Here is a 26,822-nt window from a genome sequence, read left to right as displayed (position 1 = left end):
TTGCTGTGAATATGTGAATGCCTACATGACTCCCCATCTAAGTATCTTCAGTTTCCAATGGTACCTACATATGAGGATGGTGGTTCTATAATCAAAAACAATCCCATGAAAATAGTTGTTGATGAGGCAATGTTTCATGACTAGTTTGTGTAACCATCTTGAGTGCCCACAACAGTACTCAAGTTTCCATGGAGTTTATAGTGCTAGTACACAAAACTGAAAAACAAACAAGAAAAGGAGAAGTATTATCAACGCCTTGTGTACAAATAAGTAAGCATGGCCAGTGGCACCTTGGTGCCTAAAAACATTGGTAACATTATTCGAGTGGTTCAAGGAGCTCATTCTTTGTGGGACGTTGCTTCTGATTACCTACGATGTGTCACAATCTTCCCATCATAAATGCAAGATATTCACATAATAATAACCTTTTTTCCAAAGACCAATCAGCCATTTTATCAAGTGTACCTTGAACTTGAGATAGATGCGTTTCTATTCACCTTCTGAGCTGACTGCAATGTTAACTGTTTTGGACATGCAAAAACAATATGCTCAGACAGTAAGAAACGAAGATCTTTTCACAGAAAAAGAAGGAGCAATCTCTCTTTAAAATCACAAAAGCCTTTGCATAGATTCAAGATTTCAAAGCACCTCTTTTGTGAGTACTTTTATGTAAGAAGTTCAAGATATTACTTATGCATATGACATGTGTTCCATTAGATAACTGCACACAGTTATTGAGAAAGACTTATTTAGAGCCATAATAATCAACGAGGATGTTGTGCTCTATTCTATGCTGTAGTGCTGCTCAAAACCTGATTTTCAGAGCACACCCAGGCATGTTCTTCACGGAGCTGTGGACACCCCCTTCACTGATGTATACCATTTTATACCCCCAGTATGGTACAGGATGGAGCTAGCTAGGTTGCATATCATGATTGTATACTCCATGCATATAGCTTTGCATTCTTCTAGTAGTAGAGCTCCATCCCATGCACACCCAGATTCAGCTTTTTTATTCAGTACTTTTTCATTTTGTTGGGATGACAGAGGATACCCCATACAGGTACTCCGATTTGTCTCATAGGCCGAGTTCGGTCTTTTGGAAGACGTTAATAAAATCTTTCTTTCTTTCTTTCTTTCTCAACTGGCCTCAAGATCCTAAGGTATGGTACACGCATAAGCATTCTCTCTCTCTCTCTCTCTCTCTCTCTCTCTCTCTCTCTCTCTCTCTCTCTCTCTCGACGCGCACGTGCCTTACATGTACGTGTAGTTGGGTGGGAAGATAAGGGAAATCCCCAAGAGGATGCAAAAGCTCTTGCAACAAAAATTGGAGCCCCTGATGTACCCATTACCGGAGCATGGCGAGTAGGCAGAGATGAAACCAGGGCGAAGATATTGATCATCAGGTTTGGTGACTTGGAGAAGAAGAAGGCCTTCCTCTCCAAAAGGATGGCCCTTAAGGGGGAAAAGATTTATTTGGATGAGGACCTTACACCGGCACAGATAGCACACCAGAAGGAACACATGCCGCGTGTGCTTGAGGCAAGGAAAGAGGGGAAATGGGCAGTATACAGAGATGGTCGAGTCATCATTACGGAGAGGAGGCCCGCTTGACGGTGCGCGGCCTATGAGACCTTGCGATTCACGGTGTGGAATTGCAACGGAGCCCTTAGAACAGATGCAGGATACTTTGAGGATACTTTCACACACAGTGATATTGCTATGTATACGGAGACCCATCAGTGCACAAACAAGAGGCTTACTGAAGTCCGGGGTTATAGATGGGAATCAGTTTTCCGCCCTCAGCCACGCATAGTGGGAGGTACCAGAGGATCTGGAGGAGTGGCAATACTTTACAGGGAGGAGCTTCGTGACAAAATACATGTGGTACATAGAGATGCATATGCGAGGTACACGTGGGTCCGAATATGCAGAGAGGGGCTCCGTGAGCTATATGTGGCGGTATGCTACTTTCCCCCAGCCCACTCCAGGTTTGCACCATCAGGAGAGTCGCCCTATATACCACTATATGATGATATCATGAGGTTTGCCAGCATGGGAGACATACTACTATTGGGAGACTTTAATGCACGTACAGGCACAGAGCAGACAGAGTTGTATGATACTCAAGAGGCTATGTACCGGGAGATCGCGGCAGAGGATGTAGGGTTGCAGAGATCAGCACAGGATGAGGGGGAGATTACAGATTATGGCACGCATTTTCTCACACTCGGGAGTGCACATGGGTTGGTCATATACAATGGCTTATTGAGATGGCAAGGATCAGATGCTCTCACACACTGGAACTCTAAAGGGGGAGCGAGCACAGTGGACTACTTGATGGGATCTCCTTCATTGATACCTGATGTGCGGGGTTTCACGATTTCCAGTAGGCCCATTGGCATAGCAGCCGAGTGTCCACGGCCCAGTAGCTGAACGTCCAAGATCTTGCCCACATCTGCAAGAAGGCGGGCCTGGAGAAGATCCCGGATCTCCCCTCTGCTAGGGCGAGTGCCGACTATACGACAGATGGTGGAATGTGCCTGGAGGCGTTCCACCTCTGCGGCGAGGCTCGCTTCCTCTTCTGGCGAAAGAGAAAGCCTGATGGGGGTATCCTCAGGGGCTGCGGGAGAGTCCCTCTAAGGTGGGGCGGGAGGAGCCTCCATCAGAGTCTGAAGCTATGTCGAAGGCGGAGCGAATGCGGAGAGTCCTGCAAGAACCGAGCTGCACACAAAGGGCGGAGGGGGAAGGCGGAAGGCAAAAAACCCCAGGGGACGAAAAAAACATAGAAAGAAGGGGAGGGGGGATAAGGCGGTGAGGACAGAATTAAACCCGGGGGGGGGGGGGGAAGCAGCGTGCAGAGGGGGGGGTTGGGGGGGAAGAGAGGCCGACGGCTGGCGGAGGGGGGGCGGGGCGCTGATGAAGGGAGGGGGGGCGCGAAGGCGAGGAGTAGGGGGCGGGCACGCTAGGGCGTGCAAGAAAGCCAGGCGGAGGGGGGGGAGCTTGCGTGAGGGCAGGCAGGGGGGAGCAGACGCGTGGGCGAGAAGGGGGAGAGTGTGCGCAGGCAGCAGCGCGAGCAAGGGGGGGAGCGTGAGAGGTTCAGCGAGCGATCTATCACGTCTGAGAGGAAGAATTCACTTCACTTAACAAACATTCAAAGTAAAACTTTTTACAAGTAAAAACAAAATTGCTAGAACACTTGTCTACATAGGAAATAACAAAATCTCGATGAAATTTCTTGCAAGCAACTAAATCGCTAGAAGATAAAGAATTGCTATAACAGAGGGAGTACTCTTTCAACAGAATTTCGTGAGTTTCTCAGAAGCCTTTCTCAAAATAGTAGCTTTCCAATGAGAAAAAATGCCTTGAACTCCTAAAGATTCTTCTAGCTTAACTACAAAAAACTAGATATGCCCTTTTCTATGGCCTTAAGAAGACAAGAGTCAACTGACGAAGAAAGTCTACCTTTAGAAAAGAGCTCTTTGAGCGAATGAAATACCAAAGAGCTCTTGATAGATGCCTTATTTCAGACGACCACATATATACATCGCCTACACACACTAGAGGATGTGTAACATGTAGCGGAATTATGCGTAGATGAAGGATCCTGTCACACTAAGTCTCACACCACCTTCTTTATCCTGAGTTTCGCGAGTCTTTAGCAATCCACTTTATCACTTCAAACTTTAAGTGATGAGAGAGAGAGAAAGATCTATACACCTTATTGGGTCCCAAATTACCCACTGAAGGGCCCCCTCCTATTGCTAGCAGTATTTACTTTATTATCTCTGAAGAGAATGAATGAAGGACTGACTTGGGACTGTAGATAAGGCAAACGCACGACCTTTGAAAGACCAAGACTCGGGCTGAACTGTACACGGCTATTGAAGCACCAATGATGACCGATCTCAATGCCAATGCACTCTTCCAATGGAATGTAGGAAGGCTGCAAACTGAGGCTGAGAGAAGGGCAGCTTTGGGACTGTTCTAGGCTGAGTTTATGTGCTGTAAATGAATGAACTAATGCGTTTTACCTTCACCAATAGGGCTGTAGCAAAACGATGATGAGATGGTTTGCTGAATTCTGTTTGTATGCTGAAAACGCAAGGTGTTGAATCGCCTCCTTGGCTGAATGCTGTATGTGATGCATTTTGATGATGAATGGCTGTATGCTCCAAGTGTTAATGCTCCCACGGCTGAGGGGCTGATTCACTTAGCTCCAAATATGATGATGATGAATTAAATGATATGAATCGATGCTATTTATATGCATTAGCTGCTGGTCAGCTGGTTGGGAAACTGGCCGACTGTAGCAATAAATTGCTACATGACTAGAATAAATGGATAATGCTGAAATAAATGGTAAAAATGCCAGAATAAATGTTGTAAAATATGGTAAAAATACTAGATGATATTCCAAGGCTTCTACAGTGGTCTATGTGCATATGGGATGAATGACATGCACAATGCAACCATGCTATAATGCAAACCCTAAGGCTTCTATTGACTCTATATGCATGAATGATTCTCTCCAAGTGGGTTAAGGGACTCGACTGACTGACTGACTCTCTAAGGTTGAGGAATGACCTACGTAGCTCGTGCCTGGCCTCTGCTGCACCAGATGCTCCTAAATCCTAGTTCTACTAATCTTTTACTGGCTGCCCCCTTCTGGATTAGCCCTGAGAAGGTACATGGCATTGATCATGCACATGACATCCCCCTCTGCTCTGATACCAATGTAACGCGCGGAAGCTATGGGAGTCTTCTTTCAGCCCTAAACACTCCTGGAAACCATCTGATGCAAAACGCAGATATGTAGAGAGAGTAGAGAGAGAGAGAGATGTGCTGGAAAATTCAGTATATAGATATAGTACAAAAAGGGTACTCTAGTTCTATAGCCAAAGGCTGCCTTATAAAAGGTGAACATCACCAAAATCTAGCCTAGCACTTGATCCACTCCATAGGGGAGAGAATGATTCTAATAATGAGCACACTTTTCCTTTTATAGTAGTCTTGGACACTTTGGTGTGATAGCCGACTGCTGGTCGGCCAGTCTTGTATGCTTTAAATGCCCCTTTTTTTTGCGCTGCCTGACTGGTGGACTTTTCTTTGATCATCATGCGTCAACCGCCGCCTTGTCCTCTAGAGCGCCTGCAGCCACCTAGTCTCCTGAGGTACAGCCGCCGTCTCTTGATCAAATTCAGCTGACAAACACCTGCAGCCAACTGCCTCTTCCATGCCATGCTCCAAGTCCAATACCACCAAACAGCACTCCTTGCTTCACTTCTGGTTCTTATCTCGTTCAAAGTCTTTATCTGGCTGCCTCTTCTGGATCAGCGTCTGAAGATTGTCCATGGCATTGATCATGCACATGATAGTACTCAATCAATCCTTCAAATTGTTGGAAGATCCGACTCCATCTGGCTTGCCGGTCACTCCATTGGGCACTTGGCATGGTCTGAAGCCACGTTAGTGCTTGGCAGTTTGTTTTGATTGTGAAAACCTGTCCATAAAGAAAAGGCTTCCAATGTTTGAGCGTTGTGATCACACCCAAAAGCTCTTTGTCATAAACCGAATAATTCTTTTTGGTGACATCCAACTTTCTACTATAGTAGGCCACGGGTCTTTTGTCTTGTTGAAGAATTGCACCTATGGCTAAATTTCTATCATCGGTAATGACCTCGAAAGGTTCATCCCAAGATGCTAACTTCAGAACAAGCGCTTTTGAGGCTACTTTCTAGAGTGCACAGAATGCATCAAGCGCCTTGCCTGTAACTATGACTTTTTATCTACGAGTCTTCACACCTTTGAGCAAGTCGGTGAGAGGTGCTGCAAGGTTGGAAAACTGGTGAACCTGCGTACTGTAGGCTTGGCAAAGACCTACGAAAGAACCAATCTCTCAAGCGGTCTAAGGGATGTCCCAATCCAAGATCTCTTGAACCTTTGAGATGTCCAATCAAATCCCAACGAAACCAACGATATAACCCAAGTATTGAACCTCTGTAACGCCGAAGATAGACTTTTTGACGTTTATGTAGAGCCCACTATCTCGCAAAAGTTGCAAAACTTTCTCCACATCTTTCTCATGCTGCTCCGCAGTGGCTGAGAATATAAGTATGTTATCAAGAAATATGAAAACGCACTTACCAATGAGGACTGCGAAAATCATGGACATCATTTTATTGAAGGTTGCGGGTGCATTGGTAAGCCCAAAGGGCATGACTACGAACTCGTAGTGACCACGCACTGTTCGGAAAGCTGTTTTGGGAATGTCACCTTCAAAAATGCGGACCAGATGGTAACCACTCTTCAGGTCGATCTTAGTGAAAAATTTTGCACTGTCTAAATGCTCCAAAATGTACTCAATCCTTGGCATAGGAAACTTATTCTTAATGGTGAGTTTATTTAATGCCCTATAGTCTACACAAAGACGTGCAGACTTGTCCTTCTTTTGGACAAATAGGATGGGTGCAACAAATGGTGAGGAAGATGGCCGAACGAATCCAGCTCGAAGGAGCTCAGACAACTACTTTTCTAGCTCGCCCTCTAAAGTTTTGGAAAGGCGATAGGGAAACCTGTTAGGAGGTTCTGATCCACGGACCAAATCGATATGATGGTCCTCAGGACGAGAGGGGGGAAGACTAGGCGGGAGATCGTCCTAAGCATAATGTCCTGGTGTCTAGACAGGAGGTTTGCTAACTGTGGGACTGAAGATGAAGATGAGATAGCCGCTATCGATGAGGTAGAGACTGTTTGAGCACGAACATAAATCAATGCTGCTTCCGCTCCCGTGTGGATAGCTCGTCGAGCCTGGAGATGAGAAATCAACAGGATGCCAAGAATGCTTTTATTCCCACGAATCATGTCGGGCTCAAGAAAACCTTTCCAGATAGTAAAAGTGTCATGCCTCCAATCTGGAATAGGCTCATACTGACGAAACCATTGGATTCCTAAAATCATGTCACACCCCAAAAAGAGGCGAGACGATGAAATCTTGTTGGAATGAGGCCTTTTGAACTACGAAGGAAAACTGTTGTGCCTTTTGAGATATATGGGTGCGGAGACCAGGTGTAAACTTGTCCACATCCAAATGATAGGGCACTAATGTACAGCTTATTTTGGTAGCCAATTGGGAAGAGATGGCATCCTCAGAAATGCCCATGTCAAATAGGACTACAAATTGGCGGCCCTTGGCAAGAGCCATAAAGCTCGGATGAGGCTTTTTTGTGCAGCATTACTCTCACCCTCCTGCTTAGCATCCAATACCACGGATGGCATATGATGCATAAAAGATAAAAGCTGAACTACGTTGGTGGTAGTAGGCAGGGCTGGAGGAGCAGGAGATGCTGTGGCAACTGTGGAAGAAGGGGGTTTGGAGGCTTGCTCCATTTGCCATTTCTAACAATCCTTCTTACCATGCCCAATGGTATGACAGAAAATCCATATGTTCTCTGACTGGTCCTTCCTTTGCTCCTCCAATGATGCCTACTTTAGCCTTTTCCTCAGGGGTTTTCTTAGGTTTGGATTCATTATTCATTTTACCCCCTGAACTAGAGCTAGAACTGTCATCCTTCTTCGCGTCTTTAGAAGACGTGTTACCTTCCCCAGCTGCGAAGCAGATTGCTGCTGGGGTTTGGTACTAGACTACAATTGCTTAGGCTTGCCTCCATTCATCTTCATTTTGAGCCAAAGTCAAAGCCCAGTCATATGTGCTGGGTTCAAAGTTACGAGCTGTGAACCGGATGTTAGGATCTAATCCACAAATGAATTGATCCATCTTGGCATGCTCACATAACCCTAATTGTTGTGCTAAAGTTATAACCTTATCGGAAAACTGAAGCACGGGTAACCCGTTCTGTCTTAGTCCATAGAACTCATCTACCAGGTTGGTCAAATACTGGGGAGGGAGAAATCTGGCCTTAAGGTCATGGACAAAGGTATCCTAGCGAAAAGTTGACACCTATGATGTGGTCTGTATGAATACTAGACCAACGCTGCCACCAAGTGATTGCCTCACCACGTGAGGTAGGGAACTGCTACGTGGACTTTGTCTTGAGGATCTGTTAGCTTTGCCAATGGAAAATAAGCATTAAACTGATGAATAAATTGATTGACAGCTAAATGATCACACTTACCATCATACTTACTAAAATTCGGTTGAGTTCGGATGACGGTTGATGTCACAAGATGCTAGTTGGTGGCACCTATGGATGGGAAAACTGAAGAGAAGTGCTGATATTTCAGATGCAAGGCCTTCTTTTCCCGTTGGTGTTCAAGTAACATGCGCTCTCGATCAAGCTCTTGTTGGTGCTCCCAAGCGGCGAGTTCAATCTGACACCGGCCTTCTTCAAACCTGCGTTGGGCTTCCTCATAGTCCCATCTGTCTGCTTTTTCTTCCCGCCGTCTAGCTTCGTCCTCTCGTCTTTGTTGTTCCATCTAAAAGAAGAAGGTGACGAAGTCGGGGGGTAACTAGAGGAGTGGGTTTAACCGTTGTTGCCTCCAAGAGTTGGAGACGCTCCATAAGAAGCTAGTTCTGTGCTCGGAGTAGAGCTATGGTATCTACAGTAAGAGGAAGAGGAAGGTCTCCTTCGGGGCAGACGTCTTCCTACTGATGTGTACTCTCCTCTGTAGACATGTTATTGAAGTCGGTGGTCATGCTGGAGCAAAGTATGACCATCCAAGGATGCTCTCATGCTAGGATGCAGTGTGTGTGTGGACAAGCTGAATCTGATACCACTGTAACACATGCAACGGAATCATGCGTAGATGAAGGATCCTATCACACAAAGTCTCACACCGCCTTCTTTATCTTGAGTTTCGCGAGTCTTTAGCAATCCGCTTTATCACTTTTGCTCTAATGCAAACCCTAAGGCTTCTACAAACTCTATATGCATGAATGATTCTCTCCAAGGGGGTCTCTAATAAGGCTGAGAAATGACCTATGTAGCTCGTGCCTAACATATGCTGGTTACAATGCGGTCACGACGTACAACAATATCAAATCCTAAAGGGTTCTACTGTTGTACGATGTTGCACTGATGATGAGACATCTTGTCACCATGCACTACAATGCACAGTGCATGTGACACAGTGGTAGCCTCCCCGGACTAGCTTTGGATTCCTCGATGCAACTGGACCGAGAGGGACATAGCCTATCATGGTATTCCCGGAATTCCAAGTGGTTCGCCTGCTGACACGGCCTTCAGATGGTCCACTCCCTTCCTATCAATATAGCCTTACCTCCTTATCTTCCTTGCTCTCTCAGCACAAGATTAACCACCTCATTTGGATCTGATATCTCTCTACACTAGCAAGACATGGCTCTCTCTCATGGATCTCCCCATAAAATTACAGTTTTATAAAGAGCATTTCTTGCATGTTTCTGAGGATGGTTTCATTGAAGGGGGCATATGTCTCATTCCATATGGATTGCCATTTATTAGCTCAGAGTTTTATCACACTTCCTTCGGATTGAGATTGGCGAGGCAAAGAGCATTCCACAAGAGGCACGGACCTGCATGATTTGCATGACTTGGGAGGTGGAAACAGAGGAGCACTATTTGTTTCAATGCCCATCCTATGAGGTCAAGGGGAGATGTGATTGCCTATTTTGAGATGCTCTTGGGCCTGGCCATTTGGCACACCTAAACACAAAAGCTCTAGCACATTTTCTAACCTCACCCCCACAGATCTTACTGGGCCATGCTCCACACTATTTGATACATTGGTACCCATTTTGCTAGCTTATGCAAACAACATAGTACTGATCTCAAATTGAAGGGCTACAAACACACTTGATGGCATTGCAAGCCTTTTGTGAGTGATAGGACCTCATAAGAACAAGGTTATGATCTTCAACACCTCACGCCTTGTGGATTCCAGACTGAGCAAGGCGGATCATCCTACGTCCCATTTTCTCTGATTGACATATGCAAGGGATCATATGGACATCGTCTCATCTTATGTAAACTTGGGAGTCACCTTTTCTAAACGCTACTTCACACTGTGCCCAATGGCTTAGGCTCGGCTAACGAAAGGGTATGCAGCTTTGGCTTGATTGGAGCGACAGTGCTTCGGTCTCGGAAATCAATGACCTGAGACAGTGGCCCAAATCCCTGTTTAAGGAGGCAATGAAACCTCCCTCGTATCTCATAGTACATTGGGAATCTGCAAAGATAGTGCTCCTTTGTCTCGACCTCTAGCAAACAGAATCGGCAGATCGTGTTCTCTGGTAGTACACTGCTCATCGAGTCTCCACCCTTGGGCGATGTGATGAGACTCTGATCTGGCCAATCGCAATCCTCATGGCATGTGACGTGTGTCTATAAAGATAGCCAGGCTTCTGAATGAAGCCATCCTCGTTAAGCCTCATAAAGTGATTTTGGTAAAACTGCATCTTCATAGGAAGCTACAGGGATCCACTACCAACCATGTGACACAAGTCTCCAGTCTGAAGAGGTCGGCTCAGATAAGTTGGTTAATGTCCTGACGGGTGAGAGGTAACAGTGGTGCATCCAAACTATAGTGGAATGAAGATATGCGATCCAGATGTATATATATATACCTAGATGAATCCACGAACATGCCCAAATTCACCTTTTAGGAATGTGCATGTTATATACACATGGTAGTCAACCCACAAGAGTATATAACTATCAACTCCATTATGCATAGTATGGACTAGATACTACGACATCCCCACTAACGTCATCAGTGCCCAATAGTGGGTGTAGAACTCTGTATCAAGATATGCTCTCTCTCTCTCTCACACACACACACACACACATAAGAGCATAGCCCATGTGAGAGGAACCACTTAGTAACCTTGGCATACCAAACCCTAACATGTCCTGTCTCGATTAGTCACCTAGATGACTCTAGGGCCAGCCGAGGGAGCTTGTCTTTGTCCAAGGTCTAGATTCAGTATATGAAGGTCACTGTTTGCAAGAGGGCATCAACTACCAAAGGGGGCTGCTCCAAACTTTGCAACAATAATAGAGTGGGGCACTGAAGGCTTACTCTGAATCATCCGTGAAAACATCATGACCTGCAATCTTTCTATCCTCCTCTAGTCATCCTCCCCGGGGTATGGTCCCCTAAAGGAGGCACAATGAGTGTCACGTGTGTCACAAAAGCACCCCTAGTGCTATTCTTGTGAAAGTGAGCGTGGGGACTCTACCTGATTGAGCTGCACCGCCACAAAGATCAGTGATGCAAAGGCACAGAGGCAGACCGACCATTGCAAGTTTCTTTCATCTAACCCAAGATGGAGGCCCTCGCCGAGACGACCACAAGATAACCCTAACCCGGATGCCCCTAGGCAGCACACACTGACAGCCCATGTGCCACAGATGCCGCCTCGCCCAAAAGGCATCTCCCTAGACATAGGGGTTCAGGTGCAGCGAGCAAGACAGCCGAACCCACTGGTCCAAGGAGATGCTCCAGCCAACATCTTCAGATCTGAGAGAGCCTCCGGAGATACAAGAATGCCCCTCCATCGGCAGTGGATGTGGACAGCCTCTATAGTCATCGATGTCGAGGACCCACTTGGACCCCCTCATTGTAGCATTGTACCAATGGCACTTACAGGATGCTTGTTTCTTCTCTCATCTCTAGTTGGGTTTTTTTATCGTGTTTTTTTCCATGATTTTGTCACTTCATGGACACATTGTAACACTTTTGGTCTCATAGACCCTTTGGTCTTTTGTAGAAGTTTATAGAACTTTCTTTCTTTCTCAAGTCATGCAATACTAGGATCAAGGATGTTCGGCCATGTATTTACTGGAGCTACACAGACATTGTGAGGGCATACTGAGAAAGTACCCCAAGACCGAGGGCACAAGAACACCTCGTAGACCTCCATCACAGATTTCTTCTCCCATCTTTCAACAGGGAGTGATCAAAGAGCGAGCTCCACTTATACTAAGAGCCACACGCCCCTAACCCCCAAGCCAGCTGCAGATCCCAGACTCCTCAGATGACACAGAGGTTCGACCCCAGGCCGCTTACATTGCAGCAGCTCTACAGGACATTATAGAGGGGGATGATGTCACTTAATAACCACACACGTTGGCATCATGTAGCACCACATGGCTATCCTAGCTTATGTAGCTATCATTTCGCACAATTTTTCCTTTTCCATGATTCATTATTTCACATGGATACTTTGTACTACATTTGGTCTCATAGACACTCTTGTAGATGTTAATAAAATCTCTCTCTCTCTCTCTCTCTCTCTCTCTCTCCCACACGCACTTTATTGACTGCATTGAGCAATCCAGGAGTGTTATAGACAAAGGTATTGATAGCATTCCATTGTTGGCAACACTGCTTTTTCTATAATAGAATGCTTTACAATGGAGGGTGACATTACCATGGCAACATTCTTTCCGTCTCTCTGTTCAACCCTCTCTTTCACAGAAAAGTAGGTCATCTTGATGGCTGTGGCAGGTTGCCGCTTGAGTATATCTCGTGTTGCTCTGATGCCAGAACGCCATGGCCCGCCAGCCACAGCTCCGAACAGATTGTCCATGCTTGCAAATGGGGACAAATGAGCATCCCTCCTCTTGGCGGCAGGATCATGGAAATCTACACTCCATCTTGAGTCCGGTTCAATCTGCCGTGCTCGGAATGGCCGCATAGCATTCATGTCTTTCCGGAAAGACTGCTGAAGTTCCATCCTGGAGGGAAGACTTCTTGCAGAATCTAGGTTTTCTGCATTTTCGCTGTACTGCATCTTTCTGATATAATCCATTAGGGCCTGATTGCAGAAGCTGGCTATGGTTTCTGTCTTGGAAGTCTCTGTCTCTGTTCAAAGAAGGCTGGGATTTCTGTTTACAGATGGCAAGGGTGTCTGTTTACATGTGATTATGGTGGCTAGGGTTTCTGTTCACAAAGATGGCTAGGGTTCCTATTTGCAGGTAGCTAGGGCGTCTGTTCAAAGAGATGACTGGGGTTTCTGTTTACAGAGATGGCGAGGGTTTCCTCTGCGAGTAAGGGCTTCTCTACATACCATAGCTATGTAGGATACACAGGCAAATGCATTCCCTGTGCCTGGAAAGCCTTAAGATGGTGTGCAATACTACTAACGTCGCCATGTTAACCATGCTGATTAGCCCCAGGGTGGTGAGATCATGGGACCTTGCACGCGATCTTTCATCCCTAAGTGGAAACACGTCCATTCAGAGCAGAAACGGTTTCCTGTGAAAATGCGCCGTTTTTGAATCTAATATCCGTTTCAAACTTATCGTCCGGGCGTGCCCGTGTTTGAACAAGCGTTTTTTATCCTTCCATTTGGAGGACCACATTAAGGGTGGGTTGGACACATCTTTTTTGGTTTTTCTTTGCTTTTTTTTTTCAGAAAGAGACTTCTATTAAGTATGGAAAAGACATACAACAATCACAACTATAAGCCAGAAAAAGAATAGAATCACCCCAATATGTAAGGTGATTTCAACCACCACTGATGAGGAGCATCATGATGCCATGAAAGACCTGTGGTACTAGAGGAAAAGAAGATGTCATGGTCCTACTCCCACATAAATATCACGCGCTTTGCCTGCGCAGAATGAGAGGGCCCCTGAATACGATCCCAAGTAGCCATAAGAGTATGGATACTATCACCCCATATAGTACTAATGCACTCAGACCCAAAAATCTAGACACCCTCAATAGCCTCCGTGCATCTAGCTCTCAAGATCTACCATGCTGTAATACTAGCAACAATCTCTCAACTGGTGTCAATCCTCTGTCTGGGGGGTGTATAATCAAAGTGAAGGACATCCTATAATAAACCATGATGGGCAATATCTCTACGAATGAAAATAGCAGAATCTGTACCACTGGCCTCATAAAATCTGTGGACCGGACTAGAAGAGCCAAGCAAATGCCCCCCAAGTCACATGCATGTCTCAGCCACTCAATTTGCCCATAAGTTAGGCTACATAACCCCAAATCTGATGTGTAGTGCTGGATCCCCATAAACAATGTTGTACAGTCTCAGAATCTGCCGCACACCTAGGGCAGGAAGGTGCTGCACCGAAAACCGATCTCCACTGATTGGTGGGAGACCACCATGTAAGAATAACCAAAAGAAATGAGAGATTTGGCTCCTTCTGTATGAGTGCCAAAGTCTATGCCAATATCTGTGTTGTATCACTGGAGAAATATCATAGCTCTCCCAATGAGTCCTAAGAGTAGGGGTCCTATGCATCTGTCGAGTGAGGAGAAGCCTGGCATTCCAAACGATGAAACTGAAAAAAGGAAGGCTTCTCAAAGGATGTTTTTTCTTTGCTTTTGAATTGTTTCTTCTTATGAATTACTTGAAATGTGACTTCTTCTTATTACTTGAAATGTGACTTCAAGTTGTGTTTCAGTTGCATATCCTTATTTAAAGAATAAGGATTATTTAATCTTAAAATTTATCCATAACATTTAATTTTTTTGTCAATACAATTTGTCTATTTTCTAAATGCCATCGTTCTCATTTAGAAAAGTAGAGACTTGAATGGCTTTTTTTAGTAAAATAGTAGGTGTATTATTTTTTCTCTCCCATGTAGCTTGGTTTTTCGTGCTTCTACTCAGTATGCTGATTAAAGCCTTGCCTAGTCCTTGGGTTGCTAACTCGAAGAGCTCTGATGAGGATGAGCTTCAACTATTTTCTAAAGCACTACATGTGCAATGTGCTTCTAGTTCTTTTGATGTCGAAGACAACGGATATTTCTTGTTGTGCCAAAACTAATTTATTTGCTTCCATGACAAAATCTACCTTCTATTCTCCCATGATGAAAAGCCTTCGCTTCTATGATCCCATGGAATCCATGATTTCTTTACTTCCATGAAAAAATGCTAGTTTCTCTACTTGCACAGCTAGCCCTAACTTCTCTGCTACCACGGAAAACCCTAGTTTCTCTACCTCCATGGCCAGAATCCCTTTACAAAGAAATCGCAAAAAATGATAAACGAGACATGCAAGCACAGTAAAAAAACAAGACAAGGTGTAAAGCTTCATGGTGGCTAATGATAACATTAAGCTCCATGCTCAAAAGGTTTCACTTGTGTTTTTCACCCCACAGATGCACTATGAAGCAATTAGGAAGATATCTTCTGCTTGTTGGGGAGGTTTTCTACTAGGGTTTTCATCCTTCGTTGATCATACAAAAATGGCTCCACTCTTATGAGAGGATATTATCCTTCTTTCACTAGATGATGCCCAATGTGGCTCCTACTCATAAGAAAGTGTTTACCCCTTTGTTGCCTAGATGGAGGCAACACACTGCAAAAGCCTCAGTCTCACGGTGCTTGACTTAAGCAATAATGTTTTGTTTTGCAAAAACCACCTCTATAGGGTAGCACAAATGTGTATACAAGAGAATCCATATATGGATAGCTCACTAACATTTCACTACATGTTTTATTATTTTAATTATTCTATTGTTAATGATTCATGTATAGAATTGGTAGGACATCCATTTGCAAATGGTGTGGCTTGTGTGTGTGAGTGTATTGAGTGATGTTGCTTGCTCTCCTCTTCTCCCTCTCCTTCTTATCTCCATATCTCTCCCATTCTTGCACTCATTGTTAACCTAACATTGAGACGTACTATGTTTTACGCCATTAATTTAAATATTCTGAGTCATGGGCCGGGCTTGTCGGCACCATATGTTAAGGATGAAGGGATTGGGTGATCGCCGATGAGAGGCACACCTTGAATATCAGTAGGATAAGGGTTAGGGTCGGCCGGCCATGTATGGGCGCCCAAGTGTGAACGGCCAAGTTACCTATAAGAGTCAAATGTAACCCTAAAATCCTCATTCTCATGTGTTGTGAATAGAAGAGTGCTCTTGCCTTATCCTCTTGGTTTCCTTCTCCTGCATGTGTGAGAGAGAGAGAGAGAGAGTGAGAGAGCGATCGAGCACTGTGTGGTAGCACGGCGGCGGCGAGGCGGTAGAGCGGCGACGGCGGCTCCTTCTTCACGGCTGCGACGCGGGAATCCTTCATGGCAGCGGTTAAGCGGTGAGTGACACACCTTTTGCATTCTATTTGAGCTTCCTTCCCTGGTTGTATGCTTGCAGCCATTCGTGGCTCGCATACGGTGTCCGGCAAGCTATGACCTGTGCGGCAAAAGCGCACATTTTTGGCGCCGCTGCTGGGCTGCCGGGGAGTTGCCCTGCACCAAGCTCCACTTTGCAGCTCGGGCTGCTGCGCGAAGTTTAATTTACACTGCAGGAAAGCGACTGTGTGTTTGTTGTTGAGGTATTTCCGTGTTCTGTTAGGATGTTTCTGCAATTTGTCTTTTGCATTTCTGTTTCTTCTGTTATTTTTCCGCTCCACGTGTGGGCGTGCGTTCTGTTATTTGGTTTTCTGCGTGCGGAGAAATTTTTGAATTCCCAGACCTGTGCTGTGTGTGAACTACGCCGCGGCCAAGGCTGAACCCTAGAAAGACACCGTAGAAAACTTATCTCAAAAAATTTAAAAAAATTAATAATTTTAAAAAATAAAAAAATAAAAATTAAATTTTATTTTTAAAGAAAAAACCAAACGCGTGGAGAGGAAAGATTTTTTAATTAGAGAAAAAAATTTTGAAAAGAAAAACCCCCAATTGACCCCGACCTCGGTCTCGATCTTTTGATATATATATATAGGAGAGTGAGCCTCCATAGCTTTCTTTCAAGTGAGAGCTTATGGGAAGTTGTGCCCTATATGTAGCCCACTCCCAAAGGAGTAAAGTGAGCATGTGGGATAAAGCCCTCACCCTTTCCTCCACAAGCAAATAGGCTTTTGCCCCTTCCCCCATAGGGAAACGGACTGTTTTGAGGACAACAGGAGCTCTGGATAGGCGAACACGATGCTGTAAAGCACGCTAGGACCCTTTAAACGATACGCTCGTTTCGAGCTATCACACGCCCTAGTCCAAGTTCGACCGTAAGTAAGGGGGTCAAAAACGAGTCAAAAACAATCTAAAAACAAGTAAAAACGGGGTGCGAAACACCTAAGAAACCACTTGTGTAAGTTTCAAGGGTAGTTACCAATGCACGTAGGGTACCCACGTCACATGCATCTACGTTTTGGTCGGGTGCTAGAGCTTGAACCACTAGAAAGCGTTTCAGTTTACGCAGGCTCACACCATCCCTCCACGTTAGCATCTTGGCCTTCGGCTGGAACCCAAGGGAGTGCAACCCAAGATCCACGAATAGTGGATAGTGACTCGTCTTCTGACTCAGAAGCCATGGAAGGACACCCTACCAAGAACCTTGATGAGGAGACAAGCCAAAACATGCCAATGTAGGCCCCACAACCCGGATCTAGCATGTTTAGTCGTCTAATAGAGACCTTTAGTAGAGCTACACGCTCTGAACATGCGACAAGCGAAGTAAATGAAGAAGGAGGGATAGTGGATTCGCCATTCACATCTTATGTAGACCCTACCCTCCCAAAGAGTGTCCATGTGGATATTCTACCCACTTCGTTTAATGAGGGCCCTACTGAGCTACCACCTTCCGATACTCTTCCTAAAGTAGAGGTCCCTAGAAGCCAATCCATAAGAAGTGACATTGCGTCCACTTCAAGAGAACCGTTTGGCACACCAAGTCTAGATGGGATATTTCTCAATGAAAATTGGGAATATGATCTACACACACAGACTCTAACGGACCTATACATGGGTTATACATACCATGTAGGTTGATTAGAAGTCCTACAATCTACATCTAGGGCCACTAATCTAGAAGAGCAACAGCAAATGATATGTGAGGTTATTCATAGAATTATCCAAATTGAGAGGCAAAATAGGGGAGTGAACCTAGTTTCCACTGGCCCTATGAGATTTTTGGATACGGGCAAGGCCAAACAACCAACCCTATCACAATTGGAGACTCCCTCGGTGAGTCCCATAGACCCTTCGTATGTTGTTTTGCCTGGAGTCTCAATGCAGGTTGAGCCCACGAGTAGTAACTTTAGCTTTCCAACCTTGGCTCAACTTTCCATTAGGGAATCCGCAATGCCTACCCCAATGATGAGCATAGCTGAAAGTGCACCTGTTACCACTGTAGTTAGTACGACACCGCTACCTAGTGGAACAGTACCTACAACAGTGCGTGCCAGTGCCTATCGACCCTATGTACCTATCGCTACTCATGCTCATGTAGCTCCTACGCCTCTTAGTATGCCAATGGCGTATGCTCCACAACCGCCTTATCACAACCCTTATCCAAGAGGAGCTAGGCCTAACCACATATCATATCCTACGTCATTTGCCAACATACTCAGACCAACGCCAACTCCTATCAGCCAGGCTATCCCAGAAGTGCCTCCACCAGCTATACCTGCTCACCTAGGTGATCTCGCAGTGTTTGCTCAAACGATCGGACGATCTATTGCGGAAAACATGCGGGGCATGCCTGAGAGAGAACCTAGAAGCAAGGCTATACAAGTGGCCAAGCTCACTCAAAACTTCAGTGGTATAACGAAGATGTCAGGAAGCACATTGAAGTCTTCGAACACGTGTGTGATTCTTTGGAAGAGCACAATGAGCTGCATAAGTGTAAAGCACATTGAAGTCTAACACGTGCGTGATTCTTTGGAAGAGCACAATGAGTTGCATAAGTGTAAAGCCTTAGGCTTAACCTTGAGTGGGAAGGCCGGAGATTGGTATCGAATCTTAAGGGTTGAAGAGCGCACTCACTACCCCACTCTCAAGAGATTGGAAGACAACTTGATGATTGCAGGTAAAAAGGTGTCTTCGGAGACAAAATCCGCAAGTATCTGGGCACGAGCCAATGACGGTGAAACCTATTGCCAAGGAGCCAAGATATCTGAAATGTCTATGTGACCGACCTTACTAAGGCTCTCCAAGAATACTTTAGGGGTAATTGAGCTCCCCAGAATAGCCATATGTACCCAAGGAGAGAGCAATAATGGTGTTTGGTGTGCTTAGGACCACATAGCACGAGTGAATGTCCCACATTCAGAGTTAAATTCAATGGGAATTGCAATGCATGTGGTAAGTACGGCTATCAATCTAAAGATTGCCTAGTACTTAAGCGAATGTTGGCAAACCAGGCACCACTAGCCTGGTCAAACACACCTCAAGTACTCGCGCTAATGCCTTCACAACCTGTCGAGCAACCGCCACAGCACATAGTTCCAAGGAATCCAAATATAGTCCAGTCTGTGCCGTTACCACCACCAGTGCTAGGACCACAACCCCCACATTCACCAAGGATTACCTCAATAAACCAGATGGGTTGTGAGTCACATAGTGCGTGTGGGGATTATGAAGAGGAGATAGACCCCACTGCTCCATACGGGATTGATACGTTTGAAATGATTCCCCAGTACTACATGGAGGATCATCTCGGGCAAGTCAAGCCTGTATATCAAGCGGCTGCTCTCGCCACAAGAGGGCAAAACCTTAATACCATGGCAAGGAGACCACCTCTTCAATGCTACGAGTGTGGTGGACCGCATCGTGTAGCGGAGTGCCCTAATAGGCTACAGAAGATCGCTACTCAGATGCAACCAAATCAAGGGAGCACATCGGGAATGCCGGTACTTACATGTAATCGTTGTGGCATAGATCATTTGATTGCTCAATGTCCACATAATCCTAATGCGCCCAAGTACATAAATAAGGGGAAACAAAAGGAAACTTCCTCGGCCCCACAACCAAGTCAATTAATGCCCTCTCGACCACCCAAACTGACTGAGACTCCCCAAGACAAGCCACGTGGGCCAAAAACCCTCAAGAAAAAGATTGGAACTTACCCAAACCCAGTTGAGGAGATTGAACAAGTGCAACACTTAAGGGGTTTGGTGGAAGAAACACAAAGAGAACTGGAGCCAAACCCGAGAAAAATCAAAATTCCAGACACCGTGTTTCCTACGCAAGTTCAGCCTCACGGGAACCATAAACCGTTAGCTATACCGAGTATCATTCGGGAGGAAAGTGAGGATAGGACATCCGAAAGTGAAACACCCTTCTTGCTGGAAAGGATGTTTAGTGAGGGAATGCCTGACCCCATTGAAGAGGAAGTGATTCCATTTTCACCAGTTCCTAGTCAAGGAGCGATATCTCGAAAAGTACCATTGAATGTGTCCAAGCTAATGGATTTCATGTCCTCTGAAATCAGAACCACGATCATATCCAAATTATACGGAGATCCTGAGCTATTCTTAGCTCTTCGGGCATTTCTCAATGGAGAACTAAAGGCGGGGCTACCACAATTTGCAAATATGGATAGACCCGACACGCTGCAAGATGAAGGGGAACATTGGGATCTACAACCCAACCCAGATGAAGACTCGGTCATTGAAATACCTGTGAACAAGTTGGGACAGTACTTTGAAGGTGACGAATCTAATGCCACCCTCCCCATTACTACCAAGGGATTAACTCTAAAGGGAATCCTTGATGGTGGTGCTGGAGTGAGCATTGTGACTAAAAACTGTTGGGAATCCATGGGAAGACCTTACCTTGAAGTCACAAACATAGTGGTTAAGATGGCAAACGGAACCATAGCTAAACCTATTGGAATGTTAAGGGACCTTAAGATCAAGGTCTTGGGATACAAGGTAAAACATACCTTCATTGTAATGGATTTCTCCAAGCATCCTATGTCATATCAAATGATCTTAGGACGTCCTTTCATTAGGGAAGCACAAATGGTGCATGACTGGTCAAAAAACCATGTCTATCTACAATTCCAGGACTCTGTCATTCAAGTTGATCTTGAGAATGGTCGTGCGCATCCTTTAGGAAGCAAGGTTATCATCGATAACCTAATCGATCGGATACCACTGTTCACTCCGCCCCATTAAGGTATTGCTATACATGCAAAAAAGAGATTGATGATGGGAAAGATTCTCCTTATATGGATGTCCTACCAGGTATGACTGAGTCGGATAACTGGATTGGGTACACCTAGCAGCAACCATAGACACATGGGGGAATAGAGGCACAAGCTGGGTAACACCTGAGGGGCAAGATATGCCACCGTTAGTGCCAATAAACATGATAGGTGTTATGCACTTGACTCCTGATGGCGAGGAAGTGGCAAACTCCCTTGACAATGACAGTAGCGCAGACTCTGACCAATGCAACTCTGAGTCATCTGAATTTGAAGAAGAAATTGACTCTGAGCCGGATGGGAGGGATGAATCAAATATTCACCCGAATGGGGAAGCAATGTGCTCAAGGCCTAGGACAATGGCCTCCTGCAGTTCATCCGAAAGTAAAGATCGACCAAGTGAGTTCGAATCTGATAGAAACAAAAATCAAAAACTTGGTAAGAAGAAAACGAGACATAAGCGCCAACGCTATCGAGCTAATGTACGCACTGCAATAAACAAGGAAAGATCCATTGCAGAATGGCTTAGTTATGTAGGAGCCATTGACGTTAATCGGAAGTTAGTGGATAATTGGGGACAATACCTCCAAAGTGTCATGTGGTGTATTCCGCAACCTCATGACGTCGCCCAATTAGAAATTGATGAGAAGCCAAAACTAAGTCGTACTGCAAGAAGGCGGCAAAACCAAGAGTTGGCTCAGCAGCAAAAGGAAGCAAAATTGAAAGAAAAAAGCCTGGCACAACAAGAACCAGTGGACTTACACCCCGCACCCAAGCATTTCAAATCATTCACCACAGGGGAACGTAAAGTGGTCTACACAAAAGCCCAACGAACGCCTACCAATGGGAGTAGCGGTGTCTACGATGGCCCTGCAGTAGTTAAGGAGATAGACTTAGCAGATCCGGGTGAGGAGTCTAAACCAGTTTTTATTGCTCAAGACCTCACCAAGGCGGAAGAAGCTGCACTTACGAAGCTTCTTAAAGAATTCAAGGACATATTTGCCTGGACATATCATGATATGAAGGGTGTTCCACCCTCGGTGGTGCAACACACAATGATTAGCACTGCTAAACTAGTCCAGCAACGTCCCTACCCAATGAATCCTAAGTATGCAAAGATTGTACAAGAGGAAATTGAGAAGCTTGTAAAATGTGGATTCATATACCCTATTGAGCACTCAGAATGGGTTTCTCCGATAGTCATCGTACCAAAGAAGAATGGGAAACTCAGAGTGTGCGTTGATCTCAAAAAGGTTAATGCAGCCACCAGAAGGGATCATTACCCCTTGCCATATTATGAACATGTTCTTGAAAGAGTGGCAGGCAAGGAGGCATATAGCTTTTTAGATGGGTACTCGGGTTACAATCCGATCACAATTGCAGTCGAGGACCAAGCTAAAACAGCATTTATCACGGAGTTTGGAGTGTTTGCCTTTCGCGTCATGGCTTTTGGCTTAACCAATGCACCTGCAACATTCCAACGATTGATAAACACGGTCTTTAAGGAATATCTAAGGGACTTCTGTGAAGCTTTCTTAGATGATCTTTGTGTTCATTCCTCTTGGGACGAGCACTTGATGTGTTTACGAAAAATATTTGAAAGGTGTAGATTATATCGCATCTCATTGAATCCTTTCAAATGCCAATTTTGGGTTAAACACGGAGTTATCTTAGGGCATATAGTGTCCAAAAATGGGATTTCCACTGACGAGAGTAAAATCAAGGTCATTCTGGAATTGCTCCCACCCACCAACTATAAGGGAGTCCAACGCTTTATGGGCCACGTTGGTTATTATCGAAGGTTTATCCTCTTCTTTGCCGAGATAGCTCGACCATTGTATAAGCTTCTCATCGAGTTTATTTGGACCGAAGAATGTGACCGTACCTATGAGCTATTAAAGAAGGCCTTGGCAAGTGCTCCAATCTTGAGAATGCCTAACTGGGATTTACTCTTCCATGTGCATATTGATGCATCAAACTTTGCTATTTAACTCAACCTGGAGAACACAAATTAGACTACCCCATTAGCTTTGCCAGTCGCTAGTTGAACGATGCTGAGATGAACTACACTACTACGGAGCAAGAAGGGTTGGCAATGATATATGCAGTAAGGAAATTTCGTTATTACCTCCTTGCCACCAAGTTTGTTTTCTATGTGGATCATCAAGCATTGTTGTATCTGGTAAACAAACCATGTTCCACAGGAAGAATCACACGATGGCTATTGATTCTTCTTGAGTTTGATTTCACTGTTGTTGTGAGACCTGGCAAAAAACATGTTATGGCTGATCATTTGTCTCGCATACCTAATGGTGAGGCTCCTACGGGGGTTGATGATGACTTACCTGACACTTCCCTGTTCATGGTGGAGACAATGCCTGAATGGAGTGAGAAGATTGTTAACTTTTTGGTTAATGGCTTTCCACCCAAGGAGCTTCGTAAAGATCTAGCTCAAAAGCTGATCAAAGAATGCGAACCCTATTGCCTAATAGCCGGGACTCTTTATAAAAGAGGAAAGGATGACGTTCTTAGGCGTTGTGCCCGAGAGGATGAGTATCTATACATTTTGCAAGAGGCACATATGGGTGTAGTCGGTGGTCACTTCTCAGGAGACTTAACTGCGCGAAAGATCTTACAATCAGGGTATTGGTGGCCCACTATGTTCCAAGCATCACTCTTTGTGAAGGGTTGCGATGAATGCCAAAGATACAAGAAATCCCAGCGGAAAGATCAAATGCCCCTACATCCGATCAAAGTAAACCAACCATTTGAAAAGTGGGGTTTAGATTCATGCAAAAATAAAACTAGTCACACCACTCACACACCCAATATGAAATTGCCTTTTCACAGATTCAACCAATTTAAAACAATCCTTTAATAAAACCATAGTATCACTGATCACAATCTTCCAATTTATCCGGTTGATTCTTAATTTTCCCATCATTCCTTCATCACAGTATCTATGGCATCATTGGCAACTAGGACGCTCACCACCTATCCACTCAGGGGCCGTTTCCTAGTTCCTAGCCCATAATACTCGGCAATATAATCACTTATCAAGATGGACTCTCGTTGAAGATCAGCAAGATCAACCAACAGATCCATATAAAGAGAGTGCTCCGCACCACTTCTTCCAGAGTTAGTTTGGATTCCCAAACGATATCGATCATTACCATCTAGCTTAGGAAGGGGAGAGCCACATGAAGCTTCTAGCTCCTCATGCCAAGCACACACTCATATAGAAGTTTCTACATGCTCTACACCTACTCTTGCCAACACCCAACAAAAAACCGATGAGTCTACGTCTCCCCTTGTAATAGTATCATCGAAAACCATTTCCTCCATTCGTCAATGGGAGCGTACACTACCATCTCTGCAATTGGATGTGGCCACAAGGGTCATAAAAAGCTATCTGCCCACATCACAACCTATGACCCGCTGGACAAATTGGTTCCAAGAGGCTGCAACATCATTGCAAATAATATGATCTACCCAAGGAAAGGGGGAGCATGTACTCACGCTCGACATTCTAATGCTTCCTCAACCTTCTCCCCTGACCATGTAATTGCCAAATTCAAGGGGATGTATATATATAGCTTCATGCATTTAAAAAAAAACAAAGAAAAGAAAAACAAAAAATAGTAAAAAGAGCAAGAGCACAAAAATAAGAGAAATATCCGTATACAATCAAGAACTAGATTGACCTGTCCTACTGATGCTATATCTGTGTTTGCAGATATGGCAGATGCCCGATCATCATACACTTCATCCACTCCTACCTTTGGTGAGAGGTATCATCTGTACCTTTCTCAGATATTCCACATGTGCTATCCTGTAATTGAAACTGAATGCGATCATATAGATGTACTAGCCAGAGAGGAAAATGTTGAGGAATTAGAATGGCTAATTCGCCTATTGACCATGACTGACCCCTACTCCGTAGAGGACATATCCCCGATAGCCCAATGCTTTCCTTTCCCACAAGATGACTATCCTCGCATGGTTACATTCTTGATGAGTTTATGTGGATGGGAAAATGAAAAGGAAATATCTGACAATGATGAATGGACGGATGAAACTCATGGCACTACTGAGGTTGACTTTATTTGTTTGGATGATGCGGATAGAGGCTTAGCCTTAGGGCTAGAGCCAGGACTCTACAACATCCTCTTACCGTATCCTCAGTAGTAGTGTGGTGACTGGTAGGTAGGTTAGTGTTTTCTAGTTTTTTCTAGTTTGGATTCCTTAAACGAGTCGTTAATTTTTCACACTGATATGCCTCTCGAGGTATAGTGCTTGTTAGTTGATTTTACAGGTTGAAAAGTTTGAGGTGGGTTCGCTTTCAAGTCCTGAGATAGCCGCAACACTCATACATAAATATCTCATCAAATTGCGGGCAATTCTCTCATCGCATCAAAGAGATCTCCAAAATACAGGTGTAATTCTTCCATACCCACTCTCTTTCGTTTTTTCTGTCAATTAATTGCATGAACTATAATGCATGACCACATGGAAATTGTCAATATACTACTTAGTTTTTGAAGTTGCTTGACGTGCTAGTGTAAATCATTAATGAGCTTAACCTTATTGGATATATTCCTGAGAATGCATGATGTCTTTAGTTAACCTTGGAATACGATTGTCTTAGGTCTAGGGTAGGTCTAGGGTCAAACCATCTTAATGTTTGACACCTGGCCATGTGTGTGTTGACCTCTAGGACATAGCTTTTACCCCTTTGTCGAAAGGATGCAAGACAAATTATAGTTCAGGAGCGAAGATCAAAAGAAATAGATTTATTTTTTAAAAAAAAGCCTACAATAAATGGCAATACAAGTCTATGATGTGCTTTAATGTTGGTCTATCGCCTTATAGATACTTAGGAGTATTCTACTCCAGACCGATGCCTTAGTTGGTAAGGGGTAGCCTTGCCTAAAGTGAGCTAATAGATTCCTGGATAATGCCTTGTGTTAAACATGGTACCAGGATCGATGTTAGTTTTGCCTTAGGAAGGTCGCCATTGTGTGAAAAAATTATCACGTGCATTTTTTTTAAAAAAAGGCAAAAGGCTCCTGTAACTCTGATGTTTCTTGTGTCCCTAGGCTCGTGGTATTAACTTGTTCTTAGAGTAGACACAGTGTGGTCATCTGTTTATTTATTAAGCTTGGTTATTTTCCTTGACTTAGACCAGTTATAAACCTTGATTAACCTTTGACACCTTGCTAACTCTTGATTTACTTCCAAAAATTTTAAACTCCTGTTAATTTGCTATACTAGCTCATTCATGTGACCCTTAAACTAAGTTCTCATAGCAACATCCATTGTGGTCTAACATGCTTGAATTTATACACTTTATATCTTTTGAATTCTAGCATACTTTCACTCTACTTCCCTGTTTTGCAGATGGTCCACCACAACAACCCTATCGAGCTTACCATACCATAGCTTCCGAGGATGGAATCTACATCAGGAAGGGGGGCATGTTAACCTATGACGGACATTGAGACGTACTATGTTTTACGTCATTAATTTAAATATTCTGAGTCATGGGCCGGGCTTGTCGGCACCATATGTTAAGGATGAAGGGATTGGGTGATCGCCGATGAGAGGCGCACCTTGAATATCAGTAGGATAAGGGTTAGGGTCGACCGGCCATGTATGGGCGCCCAAGTGTGAACGGCCAAGTTACCTATAAGAGTCAAATGTAACCCTAAAATCCTCATTCTCATGTGTTGTGAATAGAAGAGTGCTCTTGCCTTATCCTCTTGGTTTCCTTCTCCTGCGTGTGTGAGAGAGAGAGAGAGAGAGAGTGAGAGAGCGATCGAGCACTGTGTAGCAGCACGGCGGCGGCGAGGCAGTAGAGCGGCGACGGTGGCTCCTTCTTCACGGCTGCGACACGAGAATCCTTCACGGCAGCGGCGGTTGAGCGGTGAGTGACACACCTTTTGCATTCTGTTTGAGCTTCCTTCCCTGGTTGTA

The 26,822-nt window shown here is 44.7% G+C and overlaps 1 protein-coding gene across 1 annotated transcript in view; it reads right to left on the bottom strand.

Annotated features, from left to right (window-relative positions):
- LOC147604537 (uncharacterized) overlaps window positions 1-13,183 on the bottom strand; it is a 30,839-nt gene extending 17,656 nt beyond the window's left edge. Inside the window, exons 1-2 of the mRNA XM_086794877.1 lie at window positions 12,374-13,183; window positions 466-521 (exon numbers count right to left, since the gene is read on the bottom strand). Of these exons, the coding sequence (XP_086651003.1) occupies window positions 466-521; window positions 12,374-12,754 (437 nt within the window). The 5' untranslated portion in view covers window positions 12,755-13,183. The remainder of the gene's footprint in view (window positions 1-465; window positions 522-12,373) is intronic.
- Between the last annotated feature and the right edge of the window lie 13,639 nt (window positions 13,184-26,822).

The sequence above is a fragment of the Cibotium barometz genome, chromosome 61 (assembly GCF_041138505.1).
Source record: "Cibotium barometz isolate CiBa-2024 chromosome 61, ASM4113850v1, whole genome shotgun sequence".
In the NCBI taxonomy this organism is placed as follows: Eukaryota; Viridiplantae; Streptophyta; class Polypodiopsida; order Cyatheales; family Cibotiaceae; genus Cibotium; species Cibotium barometz.
The sequence above is the reverse complement of the archived record's forward strand: the minus strand, read 5'-3'. Positions and strand labels throughout refer to the sequence as shown.